At 28.7% G+C, this 27,546-nt stretch overlaps 2 protein-coding genes across 8 annotated transcripts in view; both read left to right on the top strand.

Annotated features, from left to right (window-relative positions):
• Positions 1-5,586: 5,586 nt before the first annotated feature.
• Positions 5,587-24,852, top strand: LOC142323214 (RNA-binding protein lark-like). 7 transcript variants are annotated; one of them, XM_075362560.1, is made up of 4 exons: positions 5,608-5,804; positions 13,003-13,173; positions 17,475-17,739; positions 20,582-20,856. In XM_075362560.1, the coding sequence occupies exons 2-4, from the start codon at positions 13,127-13,129 to the stop codon at positions 20,642-20,644; spliced, it is 375 nt and encodes a 124-aa protein (XP_075218675.1). In that variant the 5' UTR covers positions 5,608-5,804; positions 13,003-13,126; the 3' UTR covers positions 20,645-20,856. The 7 variants fall into 7 exon arrangements, with proteins under 7 accessions (XP_075218680.1, XP_075218678.1, XP_075218675.1 ...); XM_075362561.1 differs by having other exon boundaries at positions 5,787-5,897; XM_075362562.1 differs by lacking the exon at positions 5,608-5,804 and adding an exon at positions 9,752-9,853.
• Positions 24,849-27,546, top strand: part of LOC142323211 (methionine aminopeptidase 2-like) — a 17,025-nt gene continuing 14,327 nt past the window's right edge. The window contains exons 1-3 of the mRNA XM_075362550.1: positions 24,849-25,037; positions 26,019-26,118; positions 26,620-26,714. Of these exons, the coding sequence (XP_075218665.1) occupies positions 25,002-25,037; positions 26,019-26,118; positions 26,620-26,714 (231 nt within the window). The 5' untranslated portion in view covers positions 24,849-25,001. The remainder of the gene's footprint in view (positions 25,038-26,018; positions 26,119-26,619; positions 26,715-27,546) is intronic.

The following is a 27,546-nucleotide window of genomic DNA, read 5'->3' as shown; positions in this document are numbered from 1 at the left end:
ATGGGGAAAAGTGAAGTAGATATGTAGTAAACTAAAACTGTAAGTAAAAACCTTTTCTCACGTTAATGATCAGACTGCCCTTACTTTATGAATATGCCTCGTAATTACAAAATGAAAGTTCCTGTGACACCATCTAATAATATATCGTTATTGACAAACTCACAGGAAATTTAATGCACAAAATTGAAAACAACCACAGTGGCATAAACAAACATACAGTGGAACTGAAGTCAGATATTACACTTAACATTCTCACCTAACATTCTTAATATGTTAAAGGGGACAATAATTGTAGGTTTATATCGTTGCTGAAATAGAAGTTCTTCTGGAATGCACGTCTATCCAAAGCTGCATTAGTGACTATCAGAGTTTTTGCTCTCTTCCAAATTCTTAGTATGTTCTAATATTGGGTAGGGCTAGTGACATTTATGTGCATATTGTTAAATCCTTAAAACAGGTTCTGCTGTTTTACCTTTAAAACTGATATTCTTAACATTATATTATAAGAGGAAAAAAAGGAAATGGAACTGAATACTAACTGATTTTGCAAATTCAAATATTCATGGAAGCTGATTTTGTAATAAAGCAAAACCATTAAAACTACTGTTCATCAACTTTGGACTTAGTATTATTTATAGTATTAGGGCAACAAACTTATTTTAGTTAACTTAACAGATTCAGTGTTTGAAATCATGTGAGCATTATTAAAATTGAAGATAATACAGTTTTATATAAATTTAGTCAAGGTTTAGATAAGCAAATAGAAATTAAAAAAACTATTTTAGTATTTAAATATTTATAATTTAAATAGAATACCAGTTTTAAAAGTAAGCATCAGAATCCTTTTTAAGGCTTTATTTATATTTTTAGCATATGTTGCACACAAACGTAATTAGCCTTACCTGATACTAGAACGTATCAAGGGTTTTTACCATCAGTGTTGCAACATATTTAAAACTGATATAATACGAATGAAATTTATAGAATAAAATGAAATCTGTGCTAATACATTTATAATGGAAAGACATGCAAATCTTAAATATATTTTCAAAAACACATGAGAGCAATTAAATATTTAAAAAATATCAGTAATGTAGCACATCATTTATTAAAAAACAAAAAAAAAGGTAACTAATAAGCAACAAGACATGAGTAGAATTAAAATTAATTATACATTATTAGTAATGTAGAAACAGGGCATTTTGGAAAATTATTATATATATTAATATATAAAGATACATTAATTAAAGAATTTACTAAAGTGAATAAAAAAATTAGACTTTATTCTATAGAGAATAATTTAATTTCAGGTTGACTGTAACGGTCAAACCAGAAGCAATAATTCATATTACTCTTATCTGAATGTTGATAAAGTTAATTGGCTATTTTAAACTTATGAGAAAATGTTTTACTAAATACTGCATGCAGGAACTGATGCAGGGCATCTTTGAAAATATTATTACTCTATTAAATAAAAAGGTAATAGTAGAATATTTTCTGGCTTTGGAAGTTAAATATAAATATTCAATCAGATTTCAGAGTAGTAGAAATTAAAAACACATGTTTTGAAGATAAAACATTTTTAAAAATAGTATAATATATAAAATTCAAACATTTAAAAATATAATTTGATTAAGGCAATTCATACATAGATAAATTCAACTTTTCTAATAACTTTGTGAAGATAAAATATAATTTAGTTATTGGACACACACATACAGGTTATAAAATTTTAACATGCTTAGATAATATAACATATTTCAAATTGTTATTATTCTTATTATATCAATATTCAAATCAGTAGAAAGAAAATAATTTCTTTGCATTCATGGGGAAATCTTTTAAATGGTTTGTTAACTGATTGAAAATGAAAACAGAAGGATAATAAGGTTCTTTCTTGATAAGCCGAAGTATTGTGTTGAGTTTCAACAATGTGTGGTTTGGTAGAAGGGGAAATTGTTATTTTTTAAGAATAACTGATCATTCTTTTTATCAATGATCGCATATTCATGAACATAAACACAAGATAAGTTAACATTTTTATTTCTAAAAATTGATTTACAAGATTAATACTTGTGCGTACTAGATAATGATTTGACAGCCCATTTTTGAATCTTAAAGAAGATGGAGCCACAAAAATAATTATACTTTAGATGGAAATGTATGTAAGCATAATATATATTTAATAATGATTACCGTTTCAAGGTTAAGACGTTTTAAAGCAAAACAGAATGGTTTTTTTTTGTAAGAAACAAAATTAATTTGATCATCCCATAAGAACTTAACACCTCACCCAAAAATAATGTAATGGAACACCCTGAAATTTTGCTTTATGGATAACAAAAATAGTACTGTTATCATTAATGTAAATTCTATTCCCATGACATCAATATGTACCCGAGAAGTACAGTGCAACAGTTCTATCCATATTAAAATTAAATGTTTACAATCCATCCAGTGAATTATTTTTTGGCCTGCTGTTATAAAATTTTCAATTCCTTTTAAATAATTATTTTCAAATATAGATACAGTTGTGTAGTCTGTGAAGAGGGTTGCAACAAATGGCTCAAGATTTTGAGGCAGATCATTAAAAAATTTGTTGATGTTTTGTGGTTTGTTAATACATTTGACCAGTCGGTATTCAAAGATAAATACATAAGCTTAAATAAATACTGCAGGCGCTATTTACATACTGTAAAACAAAGCATATAAGAATTATTTTGCAAATATACCAAGTAAATATAAAGCTGCAGTCAGCAATTAAGAGCGAGAGTAAACTAGGAAAAAATATTTGTAAATCTGTTTCAACAATATTTAAATTGATCATTTTGTTAAAACATAAATAATATGGGAATGTTATTCAAAAAAGATAAAAATAAATTACCTGTATCTCTTGGGTGTAGATTGTAGGGTAACGGTAAATTTTGTGAAAAAAAATGTTTTTCAAGTTTGAAAAAAGCACAATTTTTATGGTCTTCCTAACTATTTTATTCCCACCTATAATCTAAACCCTTTGACTTGTTAAAAAAATAATGTTCTTGTTTCACATGCTTCCTGGTTTATTACAGATTTAAACGATGCGTTTAATAAAAGATAGGGAAACTTAATAATTATGAACTAGTAAAAAAAAAGTAGGGAGTGTGTATACAATCAGGTCATTCAGCACATAAAAAAAAAACAAATAATTTTGTACTAGTAGAATTATAGTTAACTGCAGTATACTATACTGATATACTGTGTATACTAGGTTCATTCCTTTTCAGTGCTATAATGAATGACTTAAATCAGTTTTGTAGCCTGATAGAATACAACTTTAATTTATTAATTCAACTAAAATAAATCTCAGCATAAGATTTAATGGTGCATAGCATTAATGATTTTTAGTTTAGTATTAAACGAAGGAGAGATGCAAAAGAAAATATTGCCTGACTTAAGAATGCTGGAAAATGAGGTTGGCAAAGTTAAATGTTTACATTTTTTGTTTAGATCCACCTCTCTTGAACAACTGTTGTAAGGTTTTTTATGTACTAAACTATTAATTCTTGTTTATTTACTAATAACATTTTGAGATACTCTGAAATTAGCAGTTCATTTCAAGGCTATATAAATTAGAGTTCACACTTAAGTTTTGGGGCCAGTCACCACCGCATATCTGTGAAGTGCTGCTGTGTCAAAAAATTAATGATATAGAACAAACTTTATAATAAATGTTGTAGGCCATTATTTGTTAAATCACAGATTATGGCTACTATTGCTTTGTGTATTTTTTATACACTAAAGGAAAAAATAATTTAAATAGCTGCAGTCAACTTTAATAATTACATTCTCAGGATGTCAGTTTCTTGATCTGGTTCTAGCTAAATGAAAAACCAGTTAAACTTCAGTAGAAAAATATATAATTAATTTACGCAGCATTTGCGTACCAGGATAGTGTAAGTTCTATTTTAACCGTAAATAGTTAACAAATGAATAAATATTACTATTACCAAAAACAACATAATTATAAAAAAACCTTTCTTTTTTTGGTCAACTAAAACATTAAATTAGTTCATAACCTAATTTTGTGGAGAAATTAATACATTTTTCTTTTTTTTTTTAGAAATAAATTACTATATTTTTTAAGCAAAGAATTGTAAAAAAATTATGTAAAATTTCCAGGTTTTTATATTTATGAATATATCTTTGCTTAAAATTATTTTGCTTTAAATTATATATTTATGTTTTTAACATAAATATATCTCTATATTATCTCATATATCTCTTTTAGTAACTATGTATAGAAAATTGGCCTCTTTCCTAAACAGCAGTAAGGATAAAAATAAATCTTTCAAAACAGCAGACACTTTAACATTAATTTATGAAGACAAAGACTAAAATTTAGGATACAAGAACTGTGTAAAAGAAAGAAAGAAGATAGAATTAAGGGGAATTTGGCAATTTTAAGTAAGGGAGACCAATATTGCTAGATAATTTGGTTCTAAAATAGATTAATAAGATACAAATTTTAGTTAAATGTCATTGAAGAATAGGCTCAATGTCATTGAAGAAACTTACAGTAACAAAATCCATTGATTAATAACAGCATTTGCCTATAACTAAATACCTCAGGATTTCAATTTTAAATATATTCAGAAAAATATTAATTGAGAAAGAAAAATAAACACCTTTTTGTTTAAATTTTAACATAATTAATATGTGTAATGTAGTTAAATTTTTGTTACCTCACTTTATTGAGATTGTATTTTATTTAACACTAGTAAGCGTGACTAGCCTGAGTAGGGAGTAAAAGTAGAAAGAGTACATCTAAGTCAACCATTCATTTCAGAGCTTTCTGGAACGATTAGTTTGGTTTTTTATTAATAGAGGTAGATACATTTATATATATCATTAAGAAAAATAAAGAATACCAGGGCATGTTTTACGAATGAAAATAAATATTTACTCCATGTTCATATAAACATAGATTAGTCAGGAATTATTTGAATATGGAATTTACAAACCAATGGATATAGCAAGGCACACCATTTAATTGGCCTCCTAGGTTATAACAGATTTAGTGACTAAATTCTCAACAATGAAATTATATGAATCAGTTTGGAATACTATGTGGTTCTAAAAGTAGAAGCGAGAACGTAACAATTTTCAGTAATTTAAAAGAAACATATTTTTTAATGAAATGGTAGTCATGATGGAACGGAACGTTGAATTAAAAGATGTTAAAAATATAATCTTAATCAAATTTTTCGTTTCGTCATAATTAAAAAAAAAGTAATAATGACTTCTCGATTAATAATATAATGCCAAAATTTTTACGAATTTTACTATTCAAGAACAAAGAAAATGAACGGCTTAGTCCCAAGGTGTACTAATTACATTGGATATCAGCTGATATTTATTTATTATCATTACCAACATGACAAAGCTGTAATACTATCGAAGACAATTTTTTTGTTGAGATATTTAATTTCAGATTAGTTCTTATTACAGTTATATTTATTTTAGGATAGTAAGTCTATATATTAATATAACCTCAACTAGTATTTCCTTGTTTTTTCCTGAAAAATGTATTTTTTTCTTTGAAGGTTTGAAATTTTAAATATTTTTTTGAATATTAAGAAAACATTTTTCAGAGATTTATACCATTTTGTTATGAAACATTTATAGAAATAATGTTGATAATGGATAAGAAAGCATTGTGTCGTTTCTTCCCGTGCGTTGCTGGTATCTGTTGTGACTTTAGGCAGTTGTCAGAGGGTACTTTGTTAAGTTGTTATAAAGTGAGTTTTAACAAATTTTCGCAAAGAGTAAGTTGATGTGTTTTGTATCATTAGACTTTGATTAGTTAATTTTTCACCTTAAAACATTTTGTAAACGACTGTCGGTCATCAAATTTTCAAGTTAGTGAGTTCAGAACTATTGACCAAAGATGATTTTTGAAAGCCTCGTATTGTTAAAAAAATAATAGTAGGCTGATGAAAATAATTTTACTTGGAAATATTTTTGTAAATCTAACCCAACTATGGTTTTTTTTCAGTGGTTAACATTAATGTATTATGCGTTGTGCTTCTTATTATTGTACTTATTCGATTAATTTACAATGGTTTTGTTTCATTTCAAACTTTGTTTTATTAAATTTATTTTGTTGATTGTTTGTGGGGATAATGTTTTATAAAGCAGGTTCAGCTAATAATTCAAGTGAAATGTTAGCAAACCCAAAGTGTTCAGATAAATTCACGAAACATATAAACTCAACTTAATGAAAACAGTATAACTAACATAACACATTTAATATATTGTTTCCACTCATTTTTTAACAAATTAATTCACTTAATATCATGTCGAATTGAAGCATTACACATATTACAAGCGAAGAGCTGGATGCTAAACAGTTAAAAATGAATTGAAATTATCATTATAATCTCAGAAAGGATTAAAAATATTTCATAGAATTTAAAACTGAAAACTGTTTCAGTTGTTAAGTCTTCAGTTAATTAAGGAATAAGTAGAGGGAAAAATTTATAATTATATTTTAATCATAAAAAAAAATTTAGCTTAAAATCATTAAACCATTGAAACTTGCAAATCAGATTGCCTGCCATTATCTAATGCATACCACTCGAGTAGATAAAAAAAAGAACCTTAAACTAAAGAAATATTCCTATCATAAAATGTAAAGGATGGGATATTATTTTGTATATCAATTGTATATGCAAATAAACAATTGTGAAATATGCTTTATCAATAATAATGTGTAATTAGTCATAGGGTAATTGTTTACAATTACAGTTTCACCTCCAGTTTTGACGAAATTTGGAATATATATTATTTAGAACCAAGTTATTCGTTACAATTGAGATTTTTCATCAACTCCTTTCTCACAAGTTACATCCCTCTAAATTACACAGTACCCTCCAAATATTTTGTAATTTAACAGTGCATAACTGTAAAATACATTGTTTTACAAAGTAAATAACTTGAAAATTCAATTGATAGGTTAGGTTAGGTGATTCTGTGTACTGAACTTTGTACAATATAAACATAACCCTAATGCTTGCATTGCTCATCAACTTCATCTAATTAACCTTAAATATTAAATTGACCAATTCTTACGTCGAGTTCATAATTATATATCACAAACATTATTTAATCGAAAATAATGTATTTTGTACAAATTTAATGTTACTAACTCAACCTTGACCTAAACCTAACTAAACTCAGTTGAATTTCACTTAAACCAAGTTACTTACTCTGTAAATAATATATATTGCTGGTGCATTCCATTTTAATTCAACAAATGATCAATGCATCACTATTTTTGATTATATTTGATATATAACTTACCTACCTTGTAGTGGCCAAAAAATATTTTTTATTAGTTTTCAGGCTATCAAATTGTGTTTGTAAAATGGCATAAGGGTTCTTGCTACCCCAAATATAACAATTATGATGAACGCAGTTAACACCACTGAACAAATACACATACATCACTTTATTTCTGTGTTGTGCAGCGGTAATACATGCATGAGTTGCACAGAGAGAATATCATCAAAGATTTTGGATTGGTAGGATTTCCAGCCACAGAAAATTTGCTTGAATGTTTTTGTGCTTATATACCACCTCATCACTGCCTTGATATTACTTCATATACTGCTGCATAGCAAGAACCATATTCTGTTAGTGAAGAAGAAATCTTAATTCAACACATTGAACGTAACCTGGGCATGTGTACCAGAAGAATCCTAGTTCTCCAACTAGGAAGTGTGTTCCTGCAATTTTTAAAAATTAGTTGTTTTTTATAATTTTTTACATTATTGATAAATTCTCATTTTAACTTTGTAAATGGAAATTCTTTTGTGCTTAATTTGCAGATGAAATTGTGTTCATCATTAGAGTAAAATATTATGACTAATGCATTTAAAAAAAAAAATTATTGATTTACTGTTGATGGTGCATTATACAAACTTTTCCCTAATCTTTTCAAGAAGTACCAGTTAATTTTGAGGAGTACCAAGTAGAGAGTTAATTTTATACAGTTCATTCTTTTATTTATATTGAATCTAGAGTAGGGAGGTCTTATGTTTTTGTACTGTTTTTGATTTTTTGGTTTCCCTTGTTGGAAAAGAGAAATTATTAAAGAGGTAGTTGGTTGAAAACATACAGTATTTATACATATAAAAAAAGCAAATCAATTTTAGTATTTAAAGGAAGATAATAGTACAAAGGCTTAGTTTATTTTAGTTCTTTTAGAACATATTATTCATTAGATCAGTAGTTATGATGATATGGATTCATTCATTTATTAGATGTTTCCGTAGAGTGAGATAAGAGAAAATGGTTGTCAGATATGAAAAAACCACCCTTCTACCCAAAAATATCTCAATCTAATTAAAAGTGTTCCATTGTTTGCATATGGATGATAGTAACAAAGTTGATGCCATATTATATTTGTTTGTTAGAAATTACAGTATGAAGAACAAGCAGGTTGTCGGTTCATTGATGTCTATTAGTGCTTTAAATGATGATGAACTGAACATAATGATTGCCAACTGCCACTGAGGGGAAGCTCGGTCTGATTCCAATGAACGAGCTGGCTTTGCTGGAGATCAGCTCCTGCACTCACAACCCTTCTTTAGGACTACCTTTGTTTTCTGTAGAAGCTTTGTTTTCCCGACTATTTTTTTTATTAAAAATTTACCTCTTAATATAACAGGTTTTTCAAAAAGGATACAACCCTTAGATTAAGATAGAAGTCACACTTAGGTAAATTTTATTTCTCCCTACTTGTCAGTTGGCAACTATGTACTCAAGTTAACAGCTTGTAAAACTGTTGTAACATACTTATTATGCACAAGTGCTTTACCGTATAAATTCATCTATTGTGTTAAAGACTTATCGTGTTTAATGTTGAGACTTATTGCACATATAAATCTTATAGACGAGTAAAAGGCGAGTTTCGGATAGAATTTTCCAATTCTCAGTTCTTAATAAGGTATTGCGTTCAATTAATAAATTTTGTGAGACTGGGAAGTGTACACAATTGGCAAAGCACAGGACGACTGTTACTGTTAAGGTAGAAGTTCTGGAGGATGTGAAAGAATGTTGTCTGACTTGCTTGCCCACTATGTCGCTCAGAAAGTTATCTTCAGGCTGTGCTTTCACTATCTACTGCTTTCAGGGCTATTAAAAAACTCGTGACAAAGGGTTATTGTATCTGTGTTGTTCAAGAACTGAAAGAAAGTAGACCGTGGAAATTGTTTACAGTTTTGTTCTTTTGTTGATGACAACTGTATTGAAATTTTGGATCGTGTTTATTTCAGTAATGAGGCATGGTTTCCCTCAGATAGCTACATTAAAGCCAAAACCTCCGGATATGTAGCGCTGAAAATCTTCACTCGTTTCATGGGTTACCATAACACACATGTTACACGTATGTAAAATTGGTGTTTGGTGTGCGATCTTGTGGCATCGTGTTATAACCCTTTATTCTTTGACAATCTGTAGACGGTATGGTTTATTGCAACTTAATTTCCATCAGATTTACATGAATGAGAATATTGGTTGTAGCAGGGTAACGCAACGTGTCATACTGCTAATGAAATGACGGATATTTTTTAACGCTTGATAATTTTTTGGCCATAGTTTGATATCAAAAGTGTTGTGGCCTCCCAGATCTTACACCAGCAGACCTTAGTTTTTAAAAATAATCCTCATACATTTGACAACTTGAAAGCGAGATTTCAAACATTACTAAGCAAACATTCTGAAAAGTGGTTGCAAATGTTATGAAATGTGTATGAACCTGCATTGCAATCACAGGAAACCATTTTGAACATCTACTGCAAAGTTATTATAGGTAATTTTGAATATTGTTGTATGCCTTTTATTAACATTAATATTTTTGTAATCAATACATGTCAAAGTGGTTGCATCCTTTTTTAAACACCTGTTATTTTAACCAGGAAAATATTTATGTAACTATCAATATTTTGGTATTCTATTTCTGAAACGTTCAGCCAGAAAGAAGATTCTGGAGAAATTGCAAAGGATCTACATGCAATGGGCTTGAGTGGGAAAAAAGATGATACCAGCTAATAGTTTAAAATACATTAAAATATCAGCTTTTTCAATTTTGAACATTGAGTATGAGAGTTCCTTACAAGGTCAATAAGATAAGAACCAAGTTCAGAGCTATAGTAAATCATAAAACTACAGATAAGATTTTAATTGTAAAATGTACACAACACTGATGTTTTAATGAGTAATTTGATGCAGAAATTAAAAAAAAATCAAAGTTTGCATCTACCTCCACTAATGATAAAAAGTTTAATCTGGCAATCTTTTGCAATTTATAAGTTGCAATCTTTTCTAAGTTGCAACTTACTTATGACTATTGTGATTTGACATTAACAAAATTTTCTTTGTGTATTGACTGTTGACAAGTGGAGCTGTTGATTTTTTTAAGGCATTTTCATATTTTCTGTTAATTTAGATATTTTCTAATCTGTTAATTTTGATGTTTCCCAGCCATGGCATGTTTTTTAATAGGAATATTCTTGTTTTTTATATTACAATATCAATTAGGCGTATCAGGAGATAAGATGTTGGTTAAGCTATCCTTGCTATTGTATTTTGGCTTTTTATTTCTTAACTTATCACTCCATTTTATAATCTATTTACCTTCTATTTTATAACTATAAATTGTTTATGTACGATGATTCTGTTTATGAAGTGATATATATGTTGCATGCTGTAGTGAAATTTTAACTGAGATCAAGGTAGCTTGGTGTACCATTTATAACATGTCCCTGTTATACAGCAATGCTTAATCATACACTGCTGCAGCAATCAAACAAAAAATTGCAGTACAGCCCAGACTAGTTGCTAGAACCACTCCAGGCTATTGAGAGGTCAGTAGTTTAAAGGTGAAAACTAAATAAAACTTTCAAAATACACTTTTCTGCATTGCAGGTCCAACCTACCGGGTTATTCTAGGGAACTCGTCTTCCCAAATCAGCTGATTTGTTAGTCGAGAGTTCTCAGGTTCAAATCCTAGTAAAGGCAGTTACTTTTATACGGATTTGAATAGTAGATCGCGGAAACCTGTGTTCTTTGGTGGGTGGGTTACAATTAACCACACATCTTAGAAACGGTCGAACTGAGAATGTACAAGACTACACTTCATTTACACTCATACATATCATCCTCATTCATCCCCTGAAGAATTATCTAAACGGTAGTTACCGGAGGCTAAACAGGAAAAAGAAAGGAAAAAGCAAATTTTGAGGGAGTTACTCTTTTTATTCATGGAATACGATATCAACCCGTTCCTGATGTCATCTATATGTTTTATTGCGATCGGAATAAAATTTTTTTTTTGTCTTCAGTCATTTGACAGGTTTGATGCAGCTCTCCAAGATTCCCTATCTACTGCTAGTCGTTTCATTTCAGTATACCGTCTACATCCTACATCCCTAACAATTTGTTTTACATATTTCAAACGTGGCCTGCCTACACAATTTTTCCCTTCTACCTGTCCTTCCAATATTAAAGCGACTATTCCAGGATGCCTTAATATGTGGCCTATAAGTCTGGCTTTTCTTTTAACTATATTTTTCCTAATTCTTCTTTCTTCGTCAATTTGCCACACCTTTTCATTTGTCACTTTATCCTCCCATCTGATTTTTAACATTCTCCTGTAACACCGCATTTCAAAAGCTTTTAATCTTTCTTCTCAGGTACCCAGGTTGTTCCAAGTTTCACTTCCATATAAAGCTACACTCGATATACTTTCAAAAATCTTTTCTTGACGTTTAAATTAATTTTTGATGTAAACAAATTATATTTCTGACTGAAGGCTTGTTTTGCCTGTGCTATTCGGCATTTTATATTGCTCCTGCTTCATCCATCTTTAGTAATTCTACTTGCCAAATAACAAAATTCTTCTCTTCATAATCTTCTCTTCCTATTTTTACATTCAGTAATACATCTTCGTTATTTCTACTACATTTCATTATTTTGTTTTGTTGTTTGTATTCATGCAGTTGTTCTTGAGTAGGACTTCTTCCATGCCGTTCATTGTTCTTCTAAATCTTTTTTGCTCTCAGCTAGAATTACTATATGAGCAAATCATAGCATCTTTATCTTTTCACCTTGTACTGTTACTCTGGATCTAAATTGTTCTTAAAAAGTAATGGGGGATAGGGAACATCCTTGACACTTTTTTTTTATTACGGCTTCTTTTTTATGTTTTTTATGTTAATAATAATAATTATTACTGTTGCTGTTTGGTTCCTGTAAATGTTAGCAAAGAGGTCCCCTCTTTCATTCCTTTTGCCCAGCCCGTATTCACCCACTATTTCCTTCCTTGCCTTTCCCAATGCTTGCATTCCAATTTCCAACTATTATTAAATTTTCATCCCCTTTCAATTGCTTCATCAATTTCTTTGTCTGCGCACTCTACCTCATCATCATGGGTGCTTGTAGGCATATAGAAATTAATAATGTCGGTTTAGGTTTTTTATTTTATCTATTACAATGATTCTATCACTAGGCATTTTGAAATGCTCTACTCTCTTCTCCCTACCTTCTTGTTCATTAACCTACTGCCTGCCTGCCCAAGCTGAGATAATTCTAAAATCACCTGACCAAAAGTCGTTTTCTTCTTCCAACTGAACTTCAGTAATTCCTACTATATCTACATTTATCCTACACATTTCCTCTTTAAATTTTGACTTCTAACATTCCACGCTCCAACTCGAATGTTAATTTTTTAATTTTCTGGTGACCCCTTTCCTAGTAGTCCCCTATCTGGAGATCCAAACAGGAGACTAGTTTACCTCTGGAATATTTTACCAAGGAAGGTGCCTCCATCTTTGTTAAATGAAAATGCAGAGTTACATTTTTTGGAAAAATAATAATATAATAAAAAAAATAAAAATAAAAAGCTGCTCAGTTCATATATGATTATAAAGAATTATATGTTATACTGTGATTGTGTTACAGCATATGGAAAATCAGGAATTTGGTTATGATGCCATTCAAAATCTGAAAGTGTATCTAATAAAGGGAACTGCTATTCTAGCTGATAAAACTAAAGCACCACAAGTGACAGCTTTGTTTGCTAAATATGGCATTGTGGTTGAATGTGATATATTGCACAACTATGGTTTTGTGGTAAGTAAATATATATTTATTTTAATTTTGAGCTTAAATTAAGTATCGTATTTCCTGAGCTTTGACTCCTGCCAAGTGGACTTCCTGGACCACTATAAATCTCATTCTGTGTGTACATTTCCTTGGGTGATATCCTACTGCATCAACCACAGGAATGTTATCCATCTCTTACATTGTGTCAAGTACCCGGTTTATCTGAGCGCCTTGATTGCAGACTTTGTCATACTTAACCTAGATGACAGCAAATCAGTATTTCATTTCATTGCAGTAGAACAGTCCATTTGCTATTCATTAGACAAATAAAGCACCATACTATATCTATCCAGGTTTTTTTTCTTTCTGTGTTATGCACATTAGTAATCATGCAATTGCTTCTAAGGGAGATATTTTGGGTTACCCATGGGTCAAAATATTCTTTGTTTTAAATAGCATTTTTAAGTTTAATGATGCTTTCATTAAACAACCTCTTGTTGTTTAGCAATGTAAAAAAGTGTAATTTCAGTTGTTTATGGGGAGCATTTCAAATACTTAATTGTATGTATGTGGTTAAAATTAATTTATTAGCATAAATTTTTGTAATTATTTTTTTCAGGTTATCATCAATTTTTAATTACTGTTTCTAAATTATTGAATTAATCATTTGCAAAACAGGAAATTTATAAATCTGATATCTAGAAAAAGATTTCTACCAGTATCAATTGCATTTAATACGCTTTGGGCTAATTTTAGGGGGAAATGTAAATAAGTTTTAACTTATGTGTATTAAGCTTACAAGGTCAAATTAGACATAATATATACTGGCATAAGTAGGCATACTAATCATTCTATTGCCTATTAGGCTTATTTTTTTTTTAAGTGGAGTGCAGATTGTTCTTATTCTTAATAATACTGGTTTCATTTTGTAGGCTAATTGAAATACAGTTTTGTAAGTTGTAGAATAGTATGAATTCAAGTAAATCTAATCATTTAATTTCACTGTGATATGTAAAGCTTGTGTGATAGATTTCATGATTAAAAGGAGTAATCTTAAGTTAAACAAAGAATTTATGAAGTTTTTCATAAAATGATTGTTGTGCTATTATTTATAACGGTTTTGTACTGTTAAGCTTTAGAAATACCCAGAGCTTAAAATATTTCTATAATAAGTTATAGGTTTTTGTGCTTTTGCAAATCTTTTAACCTCATAATTGCGACATCCTACGTTCGTAATTATCTTTCTTTCAATTTTTAAAACTTTTCAGTTTTTATCATCTATTTTTTTACCTTCTACATACATCCCCCATTCCCAAATTACCTTAATGTGATATTTTAATGCATGGCCTAACAATATATCGTATCTTTTACTTTTAAAAAATATTCTCAATTTCTTGTCTTTCATATCAAGCGATTTATCTCACCTTTACTGTAATTAAGAATTTTTAGGTTTCAATTTTATCAGCCATCTAATTTTCAAAATTTTAGTGTAATATTTACATTTTCATTCTTATAAAATTCAGGTGATGGGCAAACATAAACAAAAAAGAGTTGAAAACTATACAGTTGTACTGAATCTGTTTCGAAATCACTCAGAAGTAATGGATAATTTTGTTTTGTTCTGATAAAAGCGTATTTTCATCTTTGTGGAGTTTAGTTAATAAGCAGAATTATTGTTGCCTTGTATTTAGAAATTCTAAAGAGATTCATCAGCGACCTTTTTATAAACCAAAGTTAATTGTCTGATGTGGTTTGTTGCCATTCTAACATAATTAAACTATACTTCTAAGAAGATAAAAATGTGTATTAAATTCAAATTACATAGAGTGCAATAAAGTAGATTTGAACTTTGGACTCAATACTTATGGTCACCATCTGACAGTATTAAAACAATTAAATTCTAAAAAACAAAGGTAAATAAAATTAAATACATGCAATAAAATCATTTCAATGATATTAAACCGAATAAATTGTTTTTTATTTTTACCTATGATAATAGGCTTCTTTTCAGGCAATATAAACCATCCATTAAAATACAAAAAGAAATAGTATTTTGACTTACAAAAACAAAAAGGTAAATATATAAATAAGAAATAAACTTTTATTAAAGTAAAATTAATAACTTTGAATTAGAATATGCCTAAATTGCTTGGCCTCTATTGGCTTCATCCTTAAAACAACCCAATTTACCAATTTGAAAATATAAAAATAATTTAACAAGCAAATATTTAAAAGAAAATGAATCAATACGTAAATAAGATTTAAAATTTATTACAATAATGGTGTAAAATTAATCAGTTAATTACATTATTGAATTTTACTGTATTCATATTAATAGACAACTGGAACAATTAAATTTATATGTTCAACGTATAAAAAATAATATTAAATACAATTTCAATAATATTGAAAATTGAAAAATATTGAAACTACTGTGCCTACAATGCCAGGCATCTTTACTACACATACTTAAACCCAGTATTACTTATAAAGTTAAATGAAATTAATGTTTAATAAATATATTTGTAATACTATTATATCCACATTGCTAGGCTTGTTTGCATTACAACAATGCCATAAAACAAGATCATAACTAAATTAAAATATTCATAAATGAAAAATAAACATTTACTGTAATATTATTAAAATAAAATTGATATTCTTGGATTAGATTGTACCTACATTTCCAAGCTTTAGTATAATACACATTAAAATCATTGAAAATAATATGAAAGTAATGTAATATGCATAAAAATTAGAAATAAATACATGAAATGCAAAAAGTAATATAGAATTAATAAACAAATATTGAAACTGTATAATTTACCCATCTATCTGCATTACAGTCACATTCAGTATTTTATTTATGCTATGTCAAGCTTTCAACAGGATATAGTTTTACAAGCTGAACTGTACAGGTCTATACATACAAAGTATATAATTTTTTGACCTTATCTGTCATTGTCTTTAACATCTTCGGTTTACATGGTATATAAATTTATAAAAATTAATGATTTTTGTTAATTAAAAAAAGTAATAGTTTTCATTATTATTTATTTTGTTTGATAGATTACTTATAACAGTCAGAATAAATATAGTACTTTTCGGTTAGCATCCCACCTAACACAATATTGACCTAACCTAATGCTTACTTTGCTCACTAACCTTATTCTTATTGATAATATTATTTTAGATAATTATTATTTCATTAAAAATAAACATTTTCAGAATTATATATTATGTTTTTCATATTATTGCGATAATGAGATTTGAAAACTTGTATTTTCTTGCTTTCAGTTATATTTAGTTTTGCATCATGTTAGTCTCGTGGCATTTAATATTCAAGGTTAATTAGACAAGGATAGAGAGCATTAGGTTATGTTGATATCATATTAAGTAGGATGCTAATCGAAAAATACCTAAATAACTACGTGAATAAAGTGAAATTATGCATGAGGCATCGTAGGCTAGATGAGAATATGGTTTTGAGCATCCTTGCATTATGAGGTGATGAAGATGGGAGTACATCAACTCTACATCCTCGCAGGCCAGCTCGTTTTGTAAAAGATGTACCTGAGTTATTATCGGTCCCATCCTTGAACTTTATTGGTTTCAAAACATTGGGTTGCCAGTGAAACATTTGATTTGTGAAATCAATGGTAATAATTTGGTACTGGCAAGGTGTAGTGTGAAAATGGTTGAAAATCTTCCCGTTAAAGTGGTAAATTGCAACTTATCGAGAAGTATCTTCTTTTTATCAAAATAATATCATCGTGAGTATCCCATATCATTAGTTTTGAATTGATTACATGAAGTTTCTTCTAGCTCTGTTATTGTAGTTCCAGATTTTATGCATTCTACAGCAAATTTGGCTTAGAATCGTAAAACATTATAGCCTTATTTTTTTTTGTTAATACTGAATGGTTGAATTTTTTTGTGTTGTTAAATGAGCTGTGCATCAACTCTTTCATCTTGAATTTGTCATACCACTGCCATTCGTAATATTATTACTAAAATGAAAAAATAATTTACGGATCTTGGTAGCATTGTCCTTAGTTTATAAAAAATTAATCATAATAATTCATTTATCACATTTGAATCCATGTTTCATTGATTGCTAGTTAATCAACATTGAATAGAAGCGTTTGTATCAAGAATATAGTTTCCGTTTACTACTGTGCATGTAAGCTGTCATGGCAATTTGATTATATGATATTATTTTCAACAGATAATCAAGACCTTGTACATTGTTGTTATTAATTTTATAGTTTTTTCTTTTATAAAAAGAAATTATATTTTGTTTAAGGTTGGATCATTTTATTTTTCAGGTTATTTACCCACAAGTCAAAACATTTTTGTAACATGTCTGATTGTCAGAAAAATGTTTCAAAACCTACTGTGAAAAAGCCAATATTTAAACCTACATTTGTTCCACCAACTTCAACAAACACTGTCAAAGGTGGTATTAAATCTAGTACTACCACTACAACTAAAAGTGATAATGTAATGGTGACTAAATCCGGTATTGTCACTAACGATTATTCTGTTCTCAGTAAGAATAAAATTAAACCAAAAACTGATGAAAAATCTAAGGTATTTATTGTTATTTATTTTAATAATACTTAGTGCATGTATCTAGTGGAATATTTTTCTCTTTCAACTTTCCTCAAAATATGTTAATTAACTACTAACAGATTATAAAATAAATTCTAAAGAGTAATTCATTAAAATGAAGGTAAATTTGCAAAGTTTTTCTTTTTATACGCACAATGTGTTTAACTTTGCAGATATGATAGAATTCAGATGATACTCCATTTCATCCCATATTATATAAGAATCTACGGTTGCAGCTGTGATAATATATATTAAAGTGACATGAAAATATTCAAAACAGTATTTTTCATGAATATGAGAATTGACAAGAGTTGTCTTTGCTTTGGTGAACATTATAGATAATTTTTTCTCTCTGTTGATTAATTAATTTACATCATCATAATTTGCTAGTAAATTTGTTCTTTGTGAAGTATTCTTGAATTTAGAATCTACAGCTATAACAGAGAAGTATACAGATTCTTAAAAAATTGGTTTTTTAGTTTTGTGCCTTAAAGAATCATTATAATAAAAAAATTTTCAACAAAATAATAAATTTTAATAAATAATCTCCAAAAAAAGTTTTTACTTCTAATGCTCCCAAATCCAAAAAATCTATTTTGTATCAGATGGACATTTGTTTGTATGTATGTATGTAGGTAAGTCTATATTTGATTTTTATAACTTTGGATCCTGTTGATGAATTTTTTCAAACTTGGTTGACAGGTGTTACCTTCAGGAGGAAATTGTGTAATAAATTTCTGCAAAAATTGGAAAAATCTGTGTTATGTTTTGGCTGAAATAAAATTTCAAATCTTTACTTGGGGGATACTTTAGCAAAAATTTTTCATAGAAAGTTGAAGTTTCTTTTATCAAAGTCATAAATTACAAAAAAATATATTTAATATTCACCCCCTCCCCAAAAAATGAATTAATAATTTGTGCTTCCTTTTACAAAGTCAAGGAAGTGAAAAACTATGAATGTGAAAAATGCTGGTTTTTAGATTTCAACAGAAATCTACATTTTGACCATCCCTCAATCCATTTTGACTAGTTTCAGTATGACGTCTATACGTACGTACATTCATATGTATGTTTCTCGCATAACTCAAAAACAATTAGGTGTATGATGTTGAAATTTTGGTTTAGGACTATTTTAACACCTAGTGCTGTGCACCTCCCCTTTTGATTCCAATCGACTGAACCAAAAGTGTCCAAAAAAGCCCAAAATCCAAAAAAAAAATTGGATTTTGGACCTTTCTTAATTGCAGTAATAAGCTCCCTCATTGAGAGCTTTTCAATGATATATCATAAGTGGTACTTTCATTGGTTCCAGAGATAGCCAAATAAAATTAAATTTTTTTTTTTTCAATATACTGATTTTATTTTTAATTATAGAATAATTTCCACTTACTAACTATTTTTATTATTATGTCTGAGTGCTTTCGGAAATTAATCCATCATCAGGGACATTTATGTGTTATGGAATAATTATTTCCTTCACAAATTAATATATTTAATGAATTTTGAATTTTTTAAAAACAAAAATTATAAATACAACAATTGATCGTCAAAAGGTCTACTGTCGACGTTGTCCATCATGTCAGTATGAAGCTCTCAATTGTTGTGTGTGCTAGTATGAATCAGTATAACCAATCTAAGAATCAAGTTTTTTCATTTATCAAATTTGTATTATTTAAGTATATGTAATTTGTTTCAATCATATTTGTTTTATGAAAGTTACTGGAATATTCAAGAATATAAATAAAATTATCTGGATTATAATTATGATTATTTTCTAAGATATTTCTAGCAAAATTGGATTGTTCCATATTTCCCTTATTTATACAATTAATGTGTTCATTAATTCTGATCGAAAAAGATTGGTTTGTAATCCCGATATATTCCAAATCACAACTTGCACATTGTAAACTATATACTCCCTGTTTATCTAAATTAGATTTATTGTTATATTAAGTTTTCATTGTATCCATTAATTATAACTATATGTTTGATATAATCCAATGTTTAATTTTATATTGTTATGTTTTAAATATTTCATAGCTATATTAAGAATTAAACATCAATATTTTTTGATTCCAAGGTTGAAACGAATTATGGTGCCCTGTTTAGTGGGTTTCCTATTTATATCAATATCCAGTTTGTTAGTATTATAGTTTTTATTAATTTTTATATCTAAAAAATTTATGATAATAAATTCTCTTGAGGTCGAGAAAATAACTGCATGAATTTTTCACTTGCCATGAGTGCTGCGCAAAAATGTTCATTTTCTGTATGGTCCTAATATTTAGAAGCGTAAATAACTGTTTGGCTAATTTTAATCATTAACCTATTGCCTTGCTTGCAGTGATAAGATTAATGTTCATTCTTCTGTCAGAGTTGATCAGCAGATCTGTAGTCATATTTAATTAATATAACTTTAATATTTAAAATCATTTTATTAATTAAAAGGACACAATTGTTCTTATAAGACTGTAAAATCCTAACCTATACACTTGAAAATATTATATATCATGACTTGGTATTGTATCAAATAGATTGCAATAAGAGTGTGGTGTTCCAAAATTAACTGACAGTCAGAAAGATCTAACCCATTTATTTTGATGATTATAATTTAATTCCTTTACTATTAGTTATATGAATTAAATCAATGAATGGGTGTAAGTGAGAGAAAAGTCAATAAGTATAGTGGATTGACACATCTGATCATGATACAAAATGGTACATGTATGCATTGTGTACTGTTAGAGATGTATAAAATGGTTATAATATCTTAAAAGTATTAATTACATATATATATATATTTATGTTTTTTTTTCTCTAGGAGAAAACAACAAAACGTCCTGATTTCCGAGAGTTCCAGCGTTCAAGTCCTAGTAAAGCCTAGTAAAAATCAAGTCCTAGTAAAATTTTTACACGGATTTGAATACTAGATCGTGGATACCGGTGTTCTTTGGTGGTTGGGTTTCAATTAACCACACATCTCAGAAATGGTCGAACTGAGAATGTACAAGACTACACTTCATTTACACTCATACATATCATCCTCAGAAGTATTATCTAAACGGTAGTTACCGGAGGCTAAACAGGAAAAGAGAGAGGTGGTGTGCATGTGTGTTAACATATTTGAAGCTAATAACTTTTGATTGGATTGACTGATCTTGAAATTTTTTTGCAGACTTTTGTATAGGGGGCAATTTTTTGGTAAAATTTTGGAGCCAATATTTCCAGGGAGGTTTTTTGGAGGTCATTTTCTCAAAAACTTGCAAACATAACCCCACTTTATTTTAAGCTTAGTATGTGTGTGCATGCTTATCTTACCATTTAAAAAAAAAATTGCCACATATTTTCCCCTTTCCCCCAAAAATTGAGAAAAGCTATCCTTTTGTTTATTGCATATTTTATATCAAATTTTTTTTTAATGTCTTCTTAGGCATAGTAGTAGTGCAAGTGACCCCAAAGAAATACTTTGGTAGCAATATTGATGGTGGGGAACTAATCAAAATTTAAAAATATTGATTGTTTTTTTCAAAGCTTTTTTGGATTATTTAAACTTTAATGTTATTAAAAGTTTAAATAATAAACTTTTAGTAATAATATTACAATAAAATTCATCATAATTCATCCCCACTCCCAAAAAAGAAATCTTAGGCAACATGAAATATTTTGTAGTTTCAATGTTTAAAGTTTCAAGTTAACTTTTTTAGTTTCATATTAAGCCCTTAACTTTTAAAGGAAAAGGTATAAGTAGTGAAAAAATACAAGTATTTTAAAAATTCAACGTTGGTGAGGGTTGTTTTGAAAAGTTCTCTGCCCGACAAAGAAAACAAGGTTCAGAATATTTTTTTATTTTTCAATGAAGTCACTCCTGCAATGTTCGTAAAAACAAATTTGTTCAACTGTTCTAAATAAGTGGTTTTCTCAGCTTTGACTTTATCGTTTGAATTGAATATTCATCCAGCGACCCTTTTCTTCATGTTTGGGAAGAAGTAATCAGTGGGAGCCAAATCTGGTAAATACACACATGTAAAAAAACTTTGAAGTGTAGATCATGGAGTTCTACAGCAATAATTTGAAACGTGTGTATTTTTTTATCATGGTGAAAGAGAACTTTATTTTTGGCCAGATGTGGATGTTGAGTTGTTTGTAATGTCATCAAGTTCATACACCTTCAGTCAGCAAACATTTAATATAGCGTTGGTGATGATTTCATTGGCCGTAGCAGTTTTGGTTAACCCGAGTGTTTATCTTGAATGGATGTATGAGGCCACATTTAAATTTGCAGCTCACTTTTTATTATTGAAAACAAAGGAAAAATCGTTGGTCCAAAAAAAAGGAAAAAAGTGGTCCATTCCTTTTTTTTTTGTCCTTGGGGTTAATCTTTTAAAACAAAGTACCTTATAACAGGTTGAACTTTAATTTTATCCATATGTCAGAAAATGTTTGCTTTATTTGTTTTAAAAAAGAAGCAACTAAACACCACCTACACATCTGAAAATTTGCAGCATGCAAATCGTGCAAAAGATCTTTAATGATTATGAAAATCTATATAGATCTATAGAAAACATCTAAATGTATACTGTTTGATCATACTTGACAAACATTATACTAATTTGGTCATATTTGCACAGTCTCTGTGTCAGGCCTACAACTTTCCAAAAGTCTGTAGTATCGTATCATTACAGTTAAATGCAAAGTATACAATTTATAAACAGAAAGGGCTTAAAATGAATTGTTTCACATAGGAAGAAATTGATTAATTCATTGCTTTACACTGCTTTTAAATTTCTGTTATGCGACTGTGATGCTTGTAAAGCATGTGAGATACAAATGGTGTTAGGATTGATTTTTCTAAAAGTAATGATGTTCATTATACAATTTCTATGGTAAATGGAGCATTCACCATGAATAACTTGTAGGATTGAACATTAGTTGTATCTCAGTAGTTTAATATAATAATGTGACATTTCAGCTTGATGGGGAAAAAATGGGAAATTGCTTCATTTCTCACTTTCTTTAATAAACAGTGTTAATCTTGGAAATGGCTCTGCCATTTTTATAGTGACTGTTCACATGTCAAATTGTATAAACTATTATGTTTACTGAACCTAACCTAAAACATGTACATTTTAGTAAGCATTTTAAAATTTTAAAATTTGAATTGCTTAAGGTTTATTTTTATTTACTTGTTTTCACAAATAATTTTTATCATATTTTACAGTGGAATCTCACGACGAAAGTGTAATAATGGAAGATAGCAGTGAAGATATAGTATCTAATTCTGATTTAGATACTATATTTGATAAGACAGTAGATATTTTTGAGAAGAAAAAGAAAAAGAAGACATCAAAATTGTCACATGATGAAAAATTAAGGATGATTTGTGAAATGATGAGTCCGTGGGGAAGTCATGCTAGTAAATCACATAGTCAAAGTTCTTCACTTAGTACTCAGATTGATTCTGTAAGTTTATAAAGTATTTGTTGTTTTAGAAATGTTAACATCTGTTATTGAGTTTGCCATAATTACTCAGCTGCCAAATTTTAACTACACATCTAAGATGGGTGAAAATGTATTAACACCAAATTTTCATGTAATCTAGGCATGTACGTTCACTTGAGATGTTCAGAATGTAAATGACCTTGTAAATCTTTTTTTCAACAATCTTCCAAAATGGTATCATGAATTTTCTCAATGATTACTGATGTTTTTATCTTATTTGGATGATCTTTGTGCGATTCCTGTTTTGTGCTTGTCCAATCGTGTTTGAATCCACCAAATTGAAAGATAAATGGTTGTTTTCAATGGTATATCTGTAAAATCATTACTGAGCAAGGCTTAAAGACCCATTTCTTGAGTCAAAGATTTTTTTTTAGTGGTTATAACTAATTGATCAGCTCTTATATTATTAGCTATTCTTCAGTGATATATGTTTGAATTCCTGGGAGTTCCTAAATGCACCTCATATAGGGTGTCCTACCTTACTAAACAGCATTCTGTGTGTGCATTAGCTTAGCATCAGAATGTACTATCACTAGTGGAAAATCACCATTTATTAGTACATGTCTCGTGTTGGTCAGGTGTATAATTGTTATATTATTATATAATGATATACCGTATATATATATCTGTATATATGCAAAATATGTATTGAAGTTTTGGGAAAATTTAGTATTTTTTAAGCAGATTTGAATTTTCAGACGAAAATCACAAATATCTCGAAAACGGCAAGTCCTTGCGTTCTGAAAAAATTTTTTGACCCCCTGGACGAGTACCCCATCTGTTCACAGTGGTACCCGTTGGATGATAATATTTTCAAGTGTCCCTGGGGTACCATTCAGAAATTGGGGAAGGGGTATGATGGGGGACCTCCATAATATCTCTGCAATCGCTCGTCCAAGCTTGAATCCTTATTCTGCATTTTCATCCCTATAGATTTTTTCGTAGCACAGAAAAATTGTTTGTAAAATTAATTACCCTCAGTGATATTGTATTCTTATTATTTTTTAAATATATTTCTTTCACAAAGAATACATGACATATAAGCAACCTTAAAACAATCTCTCAATTTACTAACAATAACATCGGCATTGTAGCTGTTTGGAAAGCCATCATCATATTTTTAATATAACTTAAAGTATTTATACATATAACGTTTTCAAAATAATGATATTTATTTTTTAATATTTCTATTGAATAATACATTTTTTTATTAGTGCTATCAATTTTTTATTCTAGTCATTTCAAGATTCTGAGGAAATCATTTCAGAAAATTTGAACAAAAAAGTATCAACAACTCTTTCAAATGAAAAATTATCTGAACGACAGATTAAATCAAATAATTCTAATCAAATAATCAAAGCAACTATGGTATTATATGAGAATAATAACAACAATAATAATGATATTGTTTCTGAAGAAAATAATCAGATAAAGGATTCAAAAAAAGGTACTACTAGTGTTAAAAATGATAAAAATAAGAGTTTGTCAGTGAAGAATAATGAAGTTATGAAAAATCCAAAAGATTCAACTTTGAAAAAGAAACTTTATCGCATAAAAATATTAATGATATTCCAAAAGTTCAATGTTCATTAAAAAATAAATATAACTCAAATAATAATAATAATGTTCAAAATGAATCAGTTGCGTCATCGTCATCAAGCGATAAATACTCATGGTCAGAAGTTAAGAAAAGGTTCTATCAGCCACTTCCGTCAAAATTTAAAAATCATAAAGAATCTTTAATGTGGTTAATGAAACAGCGAGACGTTGGGACTTGGGTAAGTTGTAATTTTATATTACTAAGAATTTACTATTAAGGAAGCTACTTTATATACGTATGTATAAAAGGTACATCAGCAAAGTAGAAAATTTTGGTTATTCATTTTGGTTGCGGGGAGCTAAACTTGATGGTATATTGTCAGTCATTTAATGCATTTAATATTCTTTGTTAAATCGTTGTATAAAAATGGTAATTCTGCGACAACTTTACAAAGGTTATTTTGAAATCTGTTCAATATTTTGTGTCATGAGCAGCTACTGTCTGTTCATGCAGTTAACTTATGGTTTAAAACATTGTGGAAACCAGGTCAATATTAAATTTTAAACTTGAAGGACCAGCACACTGATACTGATTGAAAGTTCAAACTCCCATTACACACAGTACAAAATTTTTTTTGGTCATTTTTCTGTATTTTTTTTTTATTAAAAAAATGTAGCAAGATGCGAATGTCAGCTGGCAACCATATGTTTGTGATGATTAGTTTTTAGTTTTTGATGATTTTAGTCATATCATTTTACTTGGAATCAAATTCTCCATAGATTAGGTTTAAAACTTAACAAACTTTTTAAAACATTCAACAAAGTTATTTTTACACCAGACATAAAATATTGTAAAAATTCATAAAATAGTGTGTTTTTACCCCAGATTTCTCAAAAACTACTAAAAATACAGTTCCAGGACCTATTTTTTTTTTTTCAATTTTTAAGTTAGATTTCATGTAAACCATAAAATTTACCTCATTGTTTTGGTTCCAACAGTTACAGAATGGCTTAATTTTACCAAAGGCACAGAAATCAGGGTGAAATATTTCACCAGTAGACTTTTCTAATAAAGTATTTCTGAACCTGTGTTTGTATGAACTTTCTTCTTTATTTTCACCAGTAGAAGATGTCAAGGTGTGTTACTTTATTTATGAATCACCTGGTATATATAAAAATATAGAACAATATTTATACTTTTTATTTTATTTTTTTTACAGATAACGTGCTCCAATTCAGAGTGTAAAAAATGGCGATATGTTCATAGTATAAAAGATCCAAGTGATGTGCCAGAGAAATGGTTCTGTGATATGAATCCAGGTAATTGCTATAAAATTAAAATACAAGTTATCATGTCTATCTATATTAACGTGATAATTTGAGAGCAATTTATCATGCAAATGGAGTTTGTTGTAACAGTTTTTTTCTTAAGAATTAAAAAATTTTTTTTAGTCTAAAGTATTTACAGAAAAACTTTACTATATTCACCAAATTTAATTAAATTAAAGTGGAAAGTTCCAGTAAAATAACTTGTTGAAGATTAGTAAGAAGTAAATTTGTATAATATAATTAGATTTTATGAGAAGTAAAAGAACTGGATTTTTTCCAAAGTAGATGCCTTAGCTGTTAGTTGGTGTTTTATATAAAATTGTCTACATGTATTTTTTTTAATATTTTATTAAAGATTTTTTTTGTTTGTACATGTAGAAATTGTCATCCAAACTGAATTCTTACGTTATACTGCAGATAGTCAGTTGGGAAATTTATCAGTCCATAGTCTTAATTCCTACAAGCTTTTTTGTTTATTTTTTTTTTTTTAAGGTCGTATTATCGATTGTGCTTGGACTTTGTCATTCAGCCCGAAATATGATAAATTGATTGAAGCCGTTAGAGATGCGACTAATACTGGCATCAAGGTAATATTTATTTCTTTTTAATTTTTACTTTCCCAGGAGTATACTTGTATTTTATAATTATTGATTCTTTATACTATGTAATTGAGAAAATTTTCTCTAATTGGGTCAAATTTTTTACATCAGGATATTTGCAAACTTTAATATTTTATGTCCTCTAATAAAAAAACAATTTTAGTATTGAAAGATTCTGGAGGGTTATATATATATTATTATTATTATTATGCTTTTACGGCCAACATGGGACCACTTAAGTCAATTTTAGTTGGATCTTTTCTGAGAAAGTGTGTTATTTTACTCTTCCGAGCTGCCCAGTATTTCTTCATCCATTCAGATCTTGCTTTCTTTTCTTCATCCGTAAACACCCTCTTCGTTGTATTTTGTCGTTTGTCTGTCTTTTGTTTAAATCTAATGTTTTTGTCTTTTAGCTTTGTAATTTTTCCAATTTTATTCTGTTGGTCAGTCAGGGAAATTCCCAATTCTTTCATATCTTACTAATTTCTTTGATCCATCCTACTTCTAGCTTTTGGAACCAGAGCTTTTCAATGATATTTCTTGACAGTCTTGTTTCCGGTGTCCTTATGAGATGACCAAAGAAAGAGATTTTTTTTTCCCCGCATAGTATCAGTAACAGGCTCTATTTCTCGATACACCACCTCATTTGGCACAATCCACCGTCGGCCTTCTTTTTGGTGTTTTTTATTGATACACGTTCTGACAATTCTCCTCTCTATTTTCAGAATTTTTTCAATTCGGTTTTTTGTGATTTTGAAAAGGCTCTCGCTTCCGTAGGTGACTTCTGGCTGTACTACAGTTTTATAATGTTTAAGTTTTG

Source organism: Lycorma delicatula, chromosome 4, assembly GCF_047948215.1.
Source record: "Lycorma delicatula isolate Av1 chromosome 4, ASM4794821v1, whole genome shotgun sequence".
Classification (NCBI taxonomy): Eukaryota; Metazoa; Arthropoda; class Insecta; order Hemiptera; family Fulgoridae; genus Lycorma; species Lycorma delicatula.
The sequence above is the reverse complement of the archived record's forward strand: the minus strand, read 5'-3'. Positions and strand labels throughout refer to the sequence as shown.

Coding starts and splice junctions, on each gene's coding strand:
- LOC142323214 (XM_075362558.1), top strand. CDS start 23,005: ATGGAAGATAGCAGTGAAGATATAGTATCTAATTCTGATTTAGATACT. Junction 23,221..24,495: donor TTAGTACTCAGATTGATTCT/GTAAGTTTATAA, acceptor TTTTTATTCTAG/TCATTTCAAGATTCTGAGGA.